The sequence below is a fragment of the Narcine bancroftii genome, chromosome 5 (genome assembly GCF_036971445.1).
Source record: "Narcine bancroftii isolate sNarBan1 chromosome 5, sNarBan1.hap1, whole genome shotgun sequence".
In the NCBI taxonomy this organism is placed as follows: domain Eukaryota; kingdom Metazoa; phylum Chordata; class Chondrichthyes; order Torpediniformes; family Narcinidae; genus Narcine; species Narcine bancroftii.
The window spans coordinates 15,013,761-15,027,579 of NC_091473.1; the positions used below are offsets into that span (position 1 = coordinate 15,013,761).

At 38.2% G+C, this 13,819-nt stretch overlaps 1 protein-coding gene across 2 annotated transcripts; it reads left to right on the forward strand.

Annotated features, from left to right (window-relative positions):
• The first annotated feature begins 2,598 nt into the window (after nucleotides 1–2,598).
• On the forward strand, nucleotides 2,599–13,519 carry terf2ip (telomeric repeat binding factor 2, interacting protein). 2 transcript variants are annotated; one of them, XM_069936864.1, is made up of 3 exons: nucleotides 2,599–3,245; nucleotides 8,706–8,845; nucleotides 12,691–13,519. In XM_069936864.1, the coding sequence occupies exons 1-3, from the start codon at nucleotides 2,651–2,653 to the stop codon at nucleotides 13,363–13,365; spliced, it is 1,410 nt and encodes a 469-aa protein (XP_069792965.1). In that variant the 5' UTR covers nucleotides 2,599–2,650; the 3' UTR covers nucleotides 13,366–13,519. The 2 variants fall into 2 exon arrangements, with proteins under 2 accessions (XP_069792965.1, XP_069792966.1); XM_069936865.1 differs by having other exon boundaries at nucleotides 8,772–8,845.
• The last annotated feature ends 300 nt before the right edge of the window (nucleotides 13,520–13,819 follow it).

The following is a 13,819-nucleotide window of genomic DNA, read 5'->3' on the forward strand; positions in this document are numbered from 1 at the left end:
AATCCTATACTGTCAGAATAGAGGATGGTCAAATACTGGGGAGGAATCAAAAGTCTACTGAAAAAGCAAGTGATGCTGCAAGAACAGGCAAATGCAGAAGATCCAGCATGCACAGCAACAGAGGAAACACCACTTGTGTTAGACAATAGTGGACCAGCGGAGCTGATACAAGCACCTGTGTTGAGAAGTTCCACATCCATTATCAAAACACCTGACAGGCTGAATCTCTAAAAGAAAAAGAACTGCACACTTTAAGTTTGTGTTCTTGATGGCTGTGTTTATGTTTGTGTTTGACTTTAAATTAAAATGATTACTGTATTACCATGTTGCTAGATTGAACATCTTAAGGAAAGGGGGTGCAGTGCTTGGGAGTTGGTGATCTGCCAGTGGAGAGTGTGAGAAACAGAAGTACCTTCACAGAAATTGCTCGAGACAAAAATTGAGAACAAAGAACATTTATTTTACAACAATGCAAAGTTGGGTGCTTCCTCTTACCCTGGGAATACACACACACACTGGGGCTCACCCAACTTTTATACAGTTTATTTCAGTATAGAAGTACCCTCCCCCTTACATTCTTCTACCTCCTGGATGAGTTTGGCATTAGGCAAATCCTGTCTGCCTACATGCTGTTTCTGTGAACTTGGAGGACCAGGGGGTATCCTGTCGGTGTCCCATCATGTCATTGTCCTTATTCACAAACCTGCCTTTGACCTTATTCACACCTTCCCAACCCTCAGGGCTTACTAACTCTTATATGCAGAACTTGCTAATTCTGTCTAAGGCTTACTAATTACATACGCAGAACTAACTTTACTTCCTACATTCTTGTCCTATTCATACTGGCTTTATTCATTACACATATATCCATACTAGATTTCTTCATCTCTCATATTTTTATATTAGTTTTACTCATCTCTCACAAGGGTGACAGAGATGGAATGTTCCTCCTCCAGTTAGATGCACAAAATGGCTGTGCCCCATGAATGGTTGATAATAAAAAATAAGTAATACAAAATAACCCAAATTTCTTTATCATAATAGAAGAAGCATCAGTCGGTGTAGTGATAGAGGGTTAGTGATTCTCTTGACCACTAGAGGGAGTTGGATTAGTTTGCAGAAGCTCATTGGACTTAAGATGGCTTCCTCCACATGGTCATGAGTTCTTAGACTAATAAAATATAGTTGTTTTTTTTTTAAAAAAAAGTTTCTTTGTTATAATAAAATAAACATCACAGTAAGGAGTCATTTAGGGAGGTTACCACACTCTTCTTGGTACCATGGAGGCCTGTTTAAAACAGGTGGATATCATCCCCTGCAGGAGTGAGATGAATAACACTGCCAAATTGGTAAGCACTCAGACTCAGTGTTTTGAACTCACAATTGCAAGTAGATTTGTACAGGTTCAGTATAAAATCAAATCTCAGTTCTGATGAAATATTGGATAGCCTGTGTTTAATTTTCTTGGAGCAGAGGAGTGATCAAATAGGTGTACAAAATTATGAGGAACAGAAACAGGATGAGCAGAGGTTTAAGGAATAAGAGGTTTAGAGGGATTTTTTTCCCCCACCGCAAGTGTGGTAGGTGGTTTTTTTTAAGCCTTTATTTATTGATTCAAAATACAGATAATAAGTTACATATATAACAATAAACTAAGCATGAATGATATTATATAATATATATATTATATATATATAAAATATTATATATATATAAATATATATATAAATATATTATATATATATAAATATATTTATAAATATATTATATATATATAAATATATTATATGATATATATATATATAATATATATAAAATATATATAATATATATAAATATATTATATGATATATATATATATAATATATATAAAATATATATAATATATATAAATATATTATATGATATATATATATATAATATATATAAAATATATAAAATATATATAATATATATATAATATATATTTGGCCAAGCCAAAGAAAAAAAAAGAAGATATATATATAAAAAAAAAGAAAACCCCCTTTCAGCCAACTCTCCTAAGAGCCATAAAGAGAAAAAAAATTAAAAATTAAGCATACATATTAAGATCTAATCGATGTAAATCAAAATGTAAATATTCTGAATATAGCCACTTATTAATAAAAAAACTATAGTAATCATGCAAAACATGTGATTTTTTCCATTATTAAACAATATTTCATCTCATTATCAATTTCAATCATATTCGTATCTTTCCACGTACCAGCAATACACTTTTTCGCTACAGATAATGCTAAATATACAAAAGTTGAAATTTATCTAATCCCAGACCTTCAGGTTTCCAAACTGTAATTGTTAGTGTGGTAGGTGTTTGGTTATACTTGCCTGAGGAGGTGGTTGAGGCGGAAGCCCTCTCAACAGGGCTGATGCTGTGGGGAGACGGATCATTATAGTACCGTTTTAGACAGACCAGTGACGATAGAACTGCTACTGTATTTAACTCTGGCGATATCGCCCTTTCCCTTATATTGACCAATCAGGAGCTCGGAGCCTTGTCTCCAACACACTGCCGTCCAATTAAAGCAGACTCCTCTGGCACCCTGGCCAATCAGACGACAGCATTTTATTAGCCGCGGGTTTTGTCAACAACGGAAGAATCGTGCCGTGGATGGCGTCCCGAGTGAAGGCTTCGGCCTCAGGGCCTTTCTCCCATTCCAGGACGCTCTTCCTGCAGACCGATGGTGTGCCGCTGCGCTTTTATATCCGTCCTGGGCCAACCAAGGCCTCCCTGTCCCCGCTAATATCACACGGTGGAGGCGTGACGTGTCGAGTCGAGGAGCCGGGCGCCATTCTGTTGTGTGACTCGGAGGAGGAGGACTGTGTGCCCAACAACCGGATCAGGGCCCAGTTCGTGCGGGACTGCGTGCAGCAGAACCGGCAATTGGACTTGGCTGACTACAGGGTGGCCCGGGCCACCACTTCCACCTTACCCTGTCGAGGGAGGATGACCTACTCCAAGCGCGAGGACGTAGCCATCCTGATGTACGTGCGTGAGTACGGCTCCGCCGACTCGGTGCGCGGGAACGCGCTGTGGCGCGAGATGGAGCGCGTGGAGCTGACGCAGCACCCTTGGCAGTCCATGAGGAACCGCTACCTTCGGTTCCTGCGCAGTCGCGAGCAACAGTACAACCTGGAGAGCCGCTCTGTCATCCCCGGCACCTTCCGCGAAGGGGCCGGAAAACAGCCGTCCAGGAGCGAGGCAGGTGAGGAGATCCTTCTCGGAAACGTACTGAAATGCTGGAGGAACTCCTCTGCTCTTTTACAGCATCTAAAGGTGCAAAGATCTATTGCCGTCGTTTTGGGCCTGAGGTCTTTTTTTTAAACTTTATTTAAGATTTTATAACATGAATAACATATAGGATTACATTAAAAAAACTAAGAATAAAATTACAGTACAATATCAGTAATCTAAATAAACTATACCCTCCCCAATAATTATTACACATTAATAACTCAACTCAAATTAGTCCAACCCCCCCTTCCCCCCAAAATAAAGAGTGAAGAATTAATAAAGTTAATAATATACGTGAGAAAAAAACAAAAGCATAACCGATTAAAATACTAACAAAAAGAAAAGTAATTAATACTAAGATATCAGACTTAAAAAACATATTTAAATCAAACTTAATATAAAAAATTAGTAAAGTTAGTAACATTATCTATCAAAAATTCTTAAACAATAATCAATAAAAAAAAATTGTTCCTGTATCACCTGGATGGGGACCAGGCCATTGAAAGTATTTTGTTGTCCTTGACCTGTACAGCTACATGGGGAAAGCCTGGACTCTTGTGTTGCATCATGTGATTCATCTCAGTTGCTTGTATGCACAAGGGGGATATTACTGAAGAAATGAAGCCTGGAGTTGGTCACACAGCCCCTTGAGTTTAGTTAGTTACTCATTTCAACTGAGCCCCACTTGCATCTCCTTTGATTCCTTCAGTACTGAAAAATCCATTGATTTTAGCTAAGTACAGCCATATCCTAAGAGTACAGAATTCCAAAGATTCACCACACTAAAACAGTGGAATTTAACCCTTGTACCTAGAAAGTTCCTTTGTTCTGACATCTAATTGATAAAGCCCTCTTGTATATTTCATGGAGGCCACCTCTTCTGAACTTCACAGAAAAGAAAAGCTTTCATTTATAAACCAATAAAAACAATATCTCTATTAAGTGCTTTGTGGCACCGAAATGCTCCTTGCGTCCTAAAGAGCTTTATAGAGGGGTCATTATTTTGTAATACAGAACATACGGTAGCAAATTTTCTATTCAAGAATTCCCCACCAAATGCCCAATGATTAGGTAATTTGCTAGTGGTTTGATTGAAAAATAAATGCAGGTTAGAATATTGGAGATAAATCCTAACTTTCAGAAGGTTGCACCTTTTGCGTCATACAGGACCTAAAGTTTAGTGTCTCGATCCAAAAGTGGCACCTTCAATACAGCTAATTCCTCAGTAATGTGTCAGACAAGATTATTTCCTCTCGGATTTCAAAAGTGGGACTTAGACTGCACAGTCATCCACATATTGATCTCTAATAGGAGTACAGCACTCAATAATTTTTTATTGGATTGTGCAAAGGAAATTTGGGTTCTTCAGTTTTAACTCATGTTTGCATCATGGTAACCAGCACAACTGGCCCACAAGCTCACACTACCCAAACACATTCATGTGACCAATTAACTTCCCCACCTAATGGGTTTTGGAGGGTGGGAGGAAACTGGAGCACATGCACGTGGAGAACATACAAATTCCTTACAGACCGTACTGGATTTGAACCAGGGTCATTAGTGTTGTGCTAATCATGTTGCCAATTTTATTTCCAGTTTCAAGCACACCCAATCGTCCCAAATTCTAACATTTCTCAGTGTGTGCTTTTGGGTGAATAATAAACAAAATGAGATTGTCCTTTGTCACTGGCGTTGTTTGCATTGGCTATTGAACTTTCAGCTCAATTAATAAGACAAGATAGTAATATTAAAAGTATTAAAGTGAAATTTGATGAATTCAAAATTAATCTATTGTGGATGATGTTTTGATTTATTTAACAGAACCAAAAGAATCCTTGAGATTTTTATGACAGATTGGAACAATATGGAGAAATATTGGGTTATAAAATTAATTGGAGGGGGAAAAGTGCAATTATGCCTTTGATGAGGATGATTATACTTATAAGAATATTGTTAAATTTAAGTGGTCAGATCAAATTAAATAGGTATTAAAGTTGATAAATTTTAATCATTTACATCAATTAAATTATTTACCTTTATTATACAAGAATGATTTAAAATGATGGAAAGATTTACCGATAACATTAATACGTAGAGTTGATTGTATCAAAATGAATACTTTCCCTAGATTACAATATATTTTTCAGTCTTATTTCGTATAAAGTTCCTCAAAAAAATTTTAAAGATTTGAATCTTATAATTAGGAAATTTTTATGGAAAGACAAAATAGCAAGACTGTCTTAACAAAAATTAACATGGATATGTGAATTAGGCTTACAACTTCAGAATTTTCAAAATTATAATGTGGCACAATTAAAGTTTATTAATAGAATGTTTGATTTGGAAAGTTGATTGGTATGAGTAGATATTGAATTAAATCAAATGAATGAAATAAGAGGGATCAATTTATATATAAATGGAATTTGAAGTTGTTGCGCAAGTATAATTTATCAATCTTGATACATATGATGGAAATATGAAATGGGATAAATGAAGAAATAGGTACATGTGGCAAAGTTACTAGAAAGACACCTTTGTAACTGAACAAACTTTTTCCCTTTACGGTTAATAGTCAACTTTTGAAAATATGGGATCAAAAAGGAATTAAATGTATAAGATTGCTGTGAAGCAGACTATTCTTTTCAAAGAATAAAGGAAAAATGAAATACCATTAAATACTTTTTTTTGTTATTATCAAGTTAGAGCTTTGTTATTAGATCAATTTGGGAATACTATGAGGTTGCCCAGACAGACTAGTTTTGAAATTTTAATTATGGGGGGTAGGAAAAAAAAGAATAAAATGCCTAAACCAGATTTACAAAAATTTAGGTTAAAATGGGAAAAAGATTTAGGAATGGAAATTAATCAGGAGGATTGGAGAAATTTGAGTAAAGGATAGTATGACAAAAATTGTGAATGTAAGATACAGATTAGTTCATTATAATTTTATACATCAGTTATATTTAACGCCTGAGAAATTAAAGATATAATTCACTTTCCACAGATTTGTTTCATATTTCAGAAAGAAATAGGGATGTTTTTACATTCTACATGACTGTGTAAACGTTAAACATTTTTGGATGCGGTTTAAGGATCTTTTAAAAATATTCTTAAAGTTAAACTTCCAATGGATCATCAATATTTTTGCTAAGTAATATTAAAAAGATTTGTTTGGAATTAAGATTAAATAAATTTCAAATGGCATTTTTGAGATTAGCATTAGCAAGAAAATGTATTGTGATTATTCAGAAAAAGGATGAGTTGAATTTGCATAGATGGCTTACAGAATTGAGATCTTGTGTACCATTGGGAAAAAATAACATAATTTACTAGATAATTATCTTTTTTTAATCGGAAAGTTTGGAGCCCTTATTTGGATTATATGGGTTTAAAAGTTTGAATACTTCTGTCATGGAGTGGTCGAATTGTCTATGACCATTATCTATCTTGTGGTTTACTTTTTCTTCTTTTTTGAGGGGGATAGATAGGTGGTAGTTTAGGGGCATCACCTACGGCTCCTAGAACGCTTCCACCAGCGTTGTCTCCGCTCCATCCTCAACATTCATTGGAGCGACTTCATCACCAACATCGAAGTACTCGAGATGGCAGAGGCCGACAGCATAGAATCCACGCTACTGAAGATCCAACTGCGCTGGGTAGGTCACGTCTCCAGAATGGAGGGCCATCGCCTTCCCAAGATCCTGTTATATGGCGAGCTCTCCACTGGCCACCGAAACAGAGGTGCTCCAAAGAAGAGGTACAAGGACTGCCTAAAGAAATCTCTTGGTGCATGCCACATTGACCACCGCCAGTGGGCTGTTATCTCCTCAAACCGTGCATCTTGGCGCCTCACAGTTCGGCGGGCAGCAACCTCCTTTGAAGAAGACCGCAGAGCTCACCTCACCTTTCAAAAAACAAAGGAGGAAAAACCCAACACCCAACCCCAACCCACCAATTTTCCCTTGCAACCGCTGCAACTTTGTCTGCCTGTCCCGCATCGGACTTGTCAGCCACAAACGAGCCTGCAGCTGACGTGGACGTTACCCCTCCATAAATCTTCGTCCGCGAAGCCAAGCCAAAGAAAAAAGAGAAGAAGATGAGGGGTATGAAAAAGGGAGGATTTAATTGATTAAGGGCTGGGATTGAGGATTTTTAATTATATGCCATGTATACTTACTAATACATATTGTGTACTAATTGTATGTATCATGGTTTTAAAATTTTAAATAAAGTTTTGTTTTGAAAATAAACAAAATGGAGCACAACAAATCAAGACAGCATTGTTCATTGACAGAAAGACTGTCCACTTCAACAAGATGAAATGCAAGGGGACAAGTATCATATGACTCAACTGGGAAAATGCAAAAGATGTCTGAGGCATCTGGCATATGTCACTTTTCTCTGTATTTGTATGATCTGGAATGGAAGGGTAGTGAATCGAGCTAACATTTGCTTTTGGCCCTTGCTCAAATCACAAACAAATATTATAATATAGTGTTACATCACAGACAAGCAGCAACAGAAATTCACCAAGACAGTGTTATTTTTAAAACCATGTATGTATTAATAATTATCAATAATATAACATCTTAAATCTACCCCAACTATGTGTGACTATACATGTGCGTGTGCGCTCAGAATACCCAAACCCTTAAAACGGGCCCAGTTCTTGAAAGTCATTCCCAAAGTTCAGTCTTGGAAATCCTGTGTTGAAAATCAGACTTTTAAACTAATGTACAGAAGTAATCACAAAGGAGGTGAAAGAGACTGAGAGATCAGACTGCTGAAAACTCATGAATCCATGTCAAATTGCTTCCAGAGAAATGTCCCCTCTTCCTTGTGTAGGGGAAATGAAACGTGTGACTTCTATGATGCTTCCAAAACCTAAGCACGGGTCAGGCAAAATGACTATCACCATAGTTACGATCCACTGAAGCATTTCTCCTGCTTCCTTTACCCAGATATCGTATTTTGTTCAGTTTGTATTTTTTTGGTGAGAATTAAACATGCTTAAAAAGCCTTCCCTTGTTCCTTAAACACTTTAAAGTGATTTGCTGTTGCTCATGGGTTGTTTTTTTTTAAATGATTATTGATCTGAGAATATCGTTTTTCCGAAATAGGACTGGTCCCGACCATTTTGGATAATCAAAGCTGTACTGTAATTTGTTGGGGGATTACAGTTGTATGGTCATCTAACTTGCGTCAGGCCATTGTAATCTTTAAAGATTGTTGACCAGTTTCATCATACCTTGATGAAGGGCTCGAGTCTGAAATGATGGTTAGGTGTATCTTTGCTATATAGAGAACGCTGTTTGACCTATTCACTTTCTCTAGCATTGTGTTTTTGCTTCAGCTAATGTCTGCAGACTTCAGTGTCTTATTTTAAGACAAGTTTAATCTTGTTCTTCCTGTGTTTGAATGCATCTGATAGGCAAAATGAATACTGGCAGTGTCCAATATGCCAGCCCAAAGTCTAATAAGGATGAATCTTTCCCAGGTGACAAAGTATCTGATGGTGTAAATTCAGAGGAGGAATTCAACATATTTCCAATTGCTATCTGGGAATTTGAGGTACGTTGGATGACCATTCTTATTCCTTTAATATTTGCTTGTTTTGTTGAAGTTTTGTGAATGAAATACAGTGAAACCTCGTTAGAACGCGATGCCTTAATCCGCAGAATCGCTTATAGCACGGGTGTCTGTGGACCCCAAACATTGATTTTAGGATGCCAGGCTAACAGTGGCTAACAGCCACAAACTCAAAAATGAACTTTTATGACTCATTTACAAGATGTGTATGTTAATAATGTGGAGTTGAAAGGTCTTGTATGGTTTGAGTCACAGTATTTAGTTTTCCTGAATCATGACGTACATGCATCTGTTCCACGACTCGGCTGTAACGGGCTATGAAATCTTGGACCCCAACTATCACATTATAAAGAGGTTTTACTGTATTTAGTATACTTTACACAGGATGTGGAGCATGCAGTCAGCCCATGCTGAAGATTCCTTCATGATATTTTTTCTCATTTTTCATCTTTATTTATTAGTGTGGCTCTCTTCCTTTTTCTCCCTTGTCCAACCTTTCCTTCTAAGTACCACTTCAAACACTTTCTGCAAATTGAGTCCACATACTTGCTACTCTGGGTGGGGGAAAAAAAAAGTTTCTGCGTTTCCTATTGGGTTTCTTGGTGATTATCTTAATATGTACTCTGGAAACCCAATTTCTGCATCCACTCCCAGTAGAGATATTCACTTTTTTTTTTTACAGGCCTTCTATTGGGACACTCCTTTGATGCTTTTCTTTCAGAGAAAATGGACTTAATCTGTTCACATTTTCCTGATTATATATGTACCCTTTTACTTCTGGTTTCATCTTTGTAATTAAGACCATAAGACATAGGAGCAAAAATAGGCTATTCAGTCCATTAATCAATTGTGAGCTGATGGATTTTCCCACTCAGCCCCACTACCATGCCTTCTCCCCATAATCTTCGATACTTTGGCTGATCAAGAACTTATCAATCTCTGCCTTAAATACACTGAATGTCCTAGCTTACATTACCACTTGTGACAACAAACTTCACAGATTACCACCCTTTGGCTCAAGAAATTTCTCCCTTTCTTTATTCTAAACAGACACCTTTCAATCCTGAAATGGTGCCCTTTTGCCCTAGACTCTCCCATCATGGGGAGACCACCTTTCTATATCTACTCAACATTTTGAAATGTTTCAATGAGCACCCCCCCCTCCTAAATTTCAACAAGTACAGGCCAAGATCTGTCAAATGCTCCTTGTATGATAACTTGGAGAGTCATCCATGTGAGCCTCCTCTGAACACTCTCCAATGTCAGCACAATTTTTCTTAAATGAGGAGCCCCAAACTGCTCACAGTACTCCAGTTCTTCTATACATCAGTCATTTGCTATGTCCATGTGTTACAACAACCAGAGCTGTGTGTAGTATTGAAAGACGGTATAACCAAGGTACAAGTCTATCATAGTTTTCCAACTCTGAAATTCTTGCCCTTCAGAAATTAAAATACAGTGCTTGTTGTACTGCTTTGCAACCTTCATCTTGAAGCAGAATTTTTTTTGTGCTTGTCTATTTATTTTCTCAGTATTCCTTTTGTTTATACACTCTATCTTGACATACACTATCCAGTGAGAAAATAGTAGAGCAATGCAGCACTCAATGCAACCTCCAGCCCAACCTCTACAAGATGTCCAGGTTGACATTCTGGGCAGGTCCCATTTGGTCCACTAAATCCTTCCTATGCACATCTGTCCACAGATCTCTTGAACATTGTAATTGTTCCGGTTTCTTTAACTTACTCTGGCAGCTGACTCCAGATATGAACTAAACATGAGTGGAAAAAGTTGCTTCAAGTCCTTCTTAAATCTCTCCTCTCATCTTAAACATATGGCCTCTAGTTGTTGAATCATTTTCTGTGGTGGGGGGTGGGAAAGATTGAGTGCTTGCTCTAACCATGCCCCTCTTTATTTTATAAACCACTTTTAAGATCATCTCTTGGCCTCCTACACTAAAAGCCATTCCTAAGCAGATCATCCAAATTGTTAATATAGAATACAACAGTGGATCCAGCACCAACCCCTGTGGCACACCAATGATTACACATCCCTCAATTAGAAAAGCAGCTTCCATTACTACCCTCTAGCTTCTTCCAAGCTGATTCAAGGTGATCTAACCTTTATTCAAGGTGATCTAACCTTTATTCATTATTTGCAATTTTTTAAAAAAGTACTGTTTTACATTTAGTTTTGTATTGCAACAGCCATGTATTCCCCTTCCACGTTTATTGATATTCTAGAAAATAGGATCAGGAGAAGGCCATTCAGCCCTTTGAGCCTGCACCACCTTTCACTGTGATCATGCAACCTCAGTACTCCATTCCTGCTTTCTCCATACCCCTTGATCCCTTTAGTCACAAGGGTTGCATCCAGCTCCCTCTTGAATAGATCTAATGAACTGACCTCAACAACTTTCTGTGATAGGGAATTCCACAAGTTTACAACTCTGAATCAAGAGGTCTCTTCATCTCAGTCATAAATAGTTTACCCCTTAATCTTAGACTGTGATCCCTTGTTCTGGACCTCCCCCAACATTGGGAATGTTCTTCCTGCATCTGTCCTGTCAGAATTATGAGATATGCTTTCATGCTAAATTTCAGTAATGAGTATAACTCTAGTCCAGCCATTGTCAACCTTATTTTGACTATGCCCCTCCCTAGGACTCTGCTCAAAGTTTATGGGCCCCCTTCCCTGTACATGTGTTACATGAGGTGGTATGGAAATGGGGGCGTGGGGCCGCTGTTGAGAACAGCTGCCCTGATCTGTTCAACCTTTCTTCATGCATCATTCATGCCAACCAGGAATCTGTCTAGTGAACCTTCGCTGCAATCTCTCAATGGCAAGAATGTTCTTCCTCCGATTAGGAGACCAAAACTGTACACAATACAGTTGGTAAACTTCCATATAAAAAGTTGAGCATATCTCTGTATCCAAGGCTTTTGAATAGATTATGAACTTCCTGTTAAGAAACCAGCACAAATTTCTGGTGCTTGTAGGGTAGAAGGGGCACATCATGGGCATTATGGCCTTCCTGATCCTTGTTGCTAGAAAGAACCAGTGTTCTGAATTAATTTTAAGTGACACGATCAATTCAGGTTGAGGATTGTGGGAAGAGGGTATTGGATAGTTGAAATGTGGTCCCTGGGCCCATCTTGCCAGTATTAGACTCTTGCCTAAAGCATTTCTCTCACAAACTGAAAACTTAATGAATGTATGAAATTTGTACAGTGTAAACTCCCAAAACAAGGTGAATGAGTAGCTAACTCTTAAAGCACCCAGAGACTAACATTCTTTTATTAAACAAAAAACAGATGAACCTTGTTTAATGTCATTTGAAATTGTTGTCTATACTTGGCACATGTTGCATAGGTTAGGTCTTTGACTCACAATTGCCTGATCCTCGAGAATGCTGTGAAAGGAGCCAACCAAGCAAGTTGCTGCATGCAGCTTGTTGACATTTTGATTGTTACCATTAACAAAGAACATTGTGAGAAATTGTGTGGCCTGTGTGGCTTAGTTCATATTTTACCAGCAGAAGCTGATTTTTTTTTTCCTTGGGGATGATGCTGGAAAGGCCATTTGTTACTGATCCATGAGGTTGTGAGTCTTGAGTCCCATTAATTAAAAGGGAATGGATGAGCATGTCTGAAAGAACATGGTTCGGGGGTAGAGCAGGAGTACTGTCTCTAAGAGTTACTCCCTGGTAGCTGACATTAATTGGGTTGAATGGCTTCATCCTGTGGCAGTATAAGTATGAGATGTTGCTTGAACTATTTTGTTTACTTGCTGGCTTTTTCTGAAAAATCTTGTGTACTCTCTCCTAGAATGATGAGGAACAGCTGGAGAAGGCTAATGATATGGCAGCGGTAGAAAATATTCGACAAGGCCAACAAAGGGAAATGGACAAACCAGCACAAGTGAGTCTTGGTGAGCACTGCCATCGAAGGAAAGGAGTTATGAGCGAATTAAATGTGGAGAATGAACAAATAGAAACTGATGAAACAGAAGAAATGAGTCTCCATGCACCATGTACCAGAACAAATGGATCTACAGCAAAAATTATAATGAACAGTCAGCAGATGGGGGGAGAGGACCCTCTGGGAGTCGGCCTTGATGATTACCATGCAAAGAAGAAGAAAGAAACTTTGTCAGCATTTGTCATGAACAAGAAGCAGTCAGAGTTGGACTCAGTAGATGAGCTGTCCTTGCCCACAGCCTCCCAGGATGAAGTGGAAAGTGCCACCAAGGCCATCAGTATAGTGATGCAAACTCATAATCTGGACCTCTGTTCAGCCACACAGTTGCTGCTGAAGAATAATGGAGAACTAGCAGCAGCTTTACACTTCATGGAGACTGGCCACCGTCCGGATGGCTATCCTATTTGGACACACCAAGATGACCTTGACCTTGAGAACATGGATAGTAAAGTGCAGGAGATCCTTAACCAGAAATTTGGTACTGAGAATCTAGCTAAACGCATTGCTTTTCGAAAAAATTAACACGGAGCTTTTATCCTATATCTATAAGGAGGCTGGATTTGAAAGATAATTGTGGTTGAATACTGGCCTTTCTTTCTCCAAAGGTGGATTTGTACTTGAATTGGTGTCAGAGCAGTATAAAAACCTATAATGATCATAAAGTTCAATTAAATTAGAGCATCTCATCTCAAATTTGTGTATAAAACTGTCCCAAATTTTCCACAAATGTGGATTGGAGCTACAGCTGGTGAGGTTAGAAATGGGAAGATAATGCAGCTTAACATGTGGCTGAAGACCTGGAGTAGGAGGGAGGACTTCAGGTTTCTGGATCATTGGACTTTCCCAGGGAAGGTGGGGTATGTTCAGACAGGAAGGTTTACATCTAAACTGGAAAGGAACTAATATAATTGTGGGCAGGTTTGCTCGTGCTGCTCCTATGGTTTAAACTAGATTTGCATTGGGGGGGGGGGGGGGG

Coding starts and splice junctions, on each gene's coding strand:
- terf2ip (XM_069936864.1), top strand. CDS start 2,651: ATGGCGTCCCGAGTGAAGGCTTCGGCCTCAGGGCCTTTCTCCCATTCC. Junction 3,246..8,705: donor GCCGTCCAGGAGCGAGGCAG/GTGAGGAGATCC, acceptor TGCATCTGATAG/GCAAAATGAATACTGGCAGT. Junction 8,846..12,690: donor TTGCTATCTGGGAATTTGAG/GTACGTTGGATG, acceptor ACTCTCTCCTAG/AATGATGAGGAACAGCTGGA.